The sequence below is a fragment of the Zea mays genome, chromosome 5 (genome assembly GCF_902167145.1).
Source record: "Zea mays cultivar B73 chromosome 5, Zm-B73-REFERENCE-NAM-5.0, whole genome shotgun sequence".
Lineage (NCBI taxonomy): Eukaryota > Viridiplantae > Streptophyta > Magnoliopsida > Poales > Poaceae > Zea > Zea mays.
Window position 1 is genome coordinate 89682571 of NC_050100.1, and position 1752 is coordinate 89684322.

Genomic DNA, 1752 nt, shown 5'->3' on the forward strand with positions numbered 1-1752 from the left:
GACTCCTTTTTCCCCCCTTAAAAAAAAGCATGGCTGAGAGAGAGAGCATCCGGAAGAAGGCCTTGCCGCCGAAGCTAGCACACACGGTCCACATGTGGTTTTTAGTCCCGATTAACAAACAACTTTGATGCGCGCGCATTGGGCAAAGAAAATATCCAGCCAATGGCCCAATGCGCCCCCACCAGGCCACCACAGCATCGTCCCAGACCACATGAGTGTATGTTGTGTAATCAAGTCAAATCAAATCGGCTTGACGAGAGGCAGCCAACCAGCCACACGATCAATCCCTTGGACCCTCGCTCGTACGCCTACGATATATTTATTTGATTAAGAAGAAAAAGAACAAACAAACAAACGTCGCCCACACGTTGTTACATTTTTCTCCCGAGTCTATCTCGGAGGTCCGGCTCGGTACACAGTGCAGGTGCAGCGGCGGCACGGCAGCAACGGACGTGGGCCCGTCTGGATCAGGAACTCAGGAGCACTCGGCCCATCCCTCCTCGTGGTCCTCCTGCCGGGCGTCCGGCCGGCGCGCCATCCACGACGCGGCGGTCAGCACCAGCCGCGCCGGCACGTGCGCGGCGGCCTCCAGCCGCTGGAGCAGCGAGGCCTCCTCCCCTCCATTGCCTCGGCACCCGGCGGCGACCTCCGACCAGAGCGCGCCGGCCATCCCGACGCGGAGCGGCACGCGGGCAGCGGCCACGCCCCGGCCGAGCGCCCGGAGCGCGGCGGCCGCCGCCGCGGCGCGCCGGCGCGCCGGCCCCGCCGCGAACCCCATCCGCTTGGCCCACCCCTCCAGGACCGCCTCCGCGCGCGGCCGCCGCGCACGAGCCGGAGCCCTCCTCCCCGCCGTCCTCGAAGGGCACGGAGCCGGTGCCGTGGCGGCCGACTCCGCGGAGTCGGCCGTGGACACGCAGGAGGAGCCGCTGGACGCGGCCGACGACGCCTCGGGGTCGGCGGCCCGGCGCGGCACCAGGCGCCGCCTCACGTGCCTGGACGCCAGGAAGTTGGCGCCGTGCACCTTGGCGTCGCAGCGCAGGCAGAGGAACGCCGAGTCCGCGGCGCAGTGCACGGCCGCCGCGCCCCCGCAGAGCTCGCACCGCGTGCCGGTGCCGTGCTTCTGGCCCGCCGCCGCGGAGTCACGAGCAGCGCCCATTCCCGACGTCCTCCCGCTTCCTGCCTCCTCGGACTTCGGAGCCTTGGTGTTCGTCGCCCTCGTCGGTCGTAGTCCTCCGGCCTCTGCGCGCGGAGCTGGTGCCTGGTGGTTTGCAGCGGATGATGAACGGATCGCCTGTACCGGGAGCGCCGGACGACACGCGGCCGGCTTATATGCAGGTCTCCGCGCGCGAGGCGTTTCGTCCTTCGGCGAAACCGGCCGGCGGTACAAGTGGCGAGTCGGCGCAAGCCTGGGGCCTGGGGGGTGGAATGGAAACCGTGGGCGCGGAGCCGCGGACGGAGGCTTCGGCCGGGAAGCAGCGTGGCTCTGGAGGCTTTAGGCCGCGCGTATGGCCGGCATTTAAAGGGGCCCCGCCCAGCTCACAGCCCGCGGCCGAGGCTGGTAGTGGCCGATGGCTACTGACCGTGGGCTGGTCGTGCTCACTCGCCGGCCACCACACGTCCACACATATGTACTCGTACTCCCTCCTCCGTCTCTGCCTCGTTGACTGTCGCAACGAAATGAGTATTGATCAATTTTTATTAAATTTGACTAACTTTGTAAAAAAAATAGTAGACCTCGTTTAGATCTTTATA

The 1752-nt window shown here is 66.2% G+C and overlaps 1 protein-coding gene across 1 annotated transcript; it reads right to left on the bottom strand.

Moving 5' to 3' along the window:
• Nucleotides 1-303: 303 nt before the first annotated feature.
• LOC100281064 (B-box zinc finger family protein) lies at nt 304-1485 on the bottom strand. The gene has a single exon (NM_001153983.2). It carries the CDS (start codon nt 1154-1156, stop codon nt 476-478), a length of 681 nt encoding a protein of 226 aa, NP_001147455.1. The 5' UTR covers nt 1157-1485; the 3' UTR covers nt 304-475.
• Between the last annotated feature and the right edge of the window lie 267 nt (nt 1486-1752).

What these genes read in the sequence shown, in the direction of transcription:
- LOC100281064 (NM_001153983.2), bottom strand. Translation starts at nt 1,156, where the DNA reads ATGGGCGCTGCTCGTGACTCCGCGGCGGCGGGCCAGAAGCACGGCACC.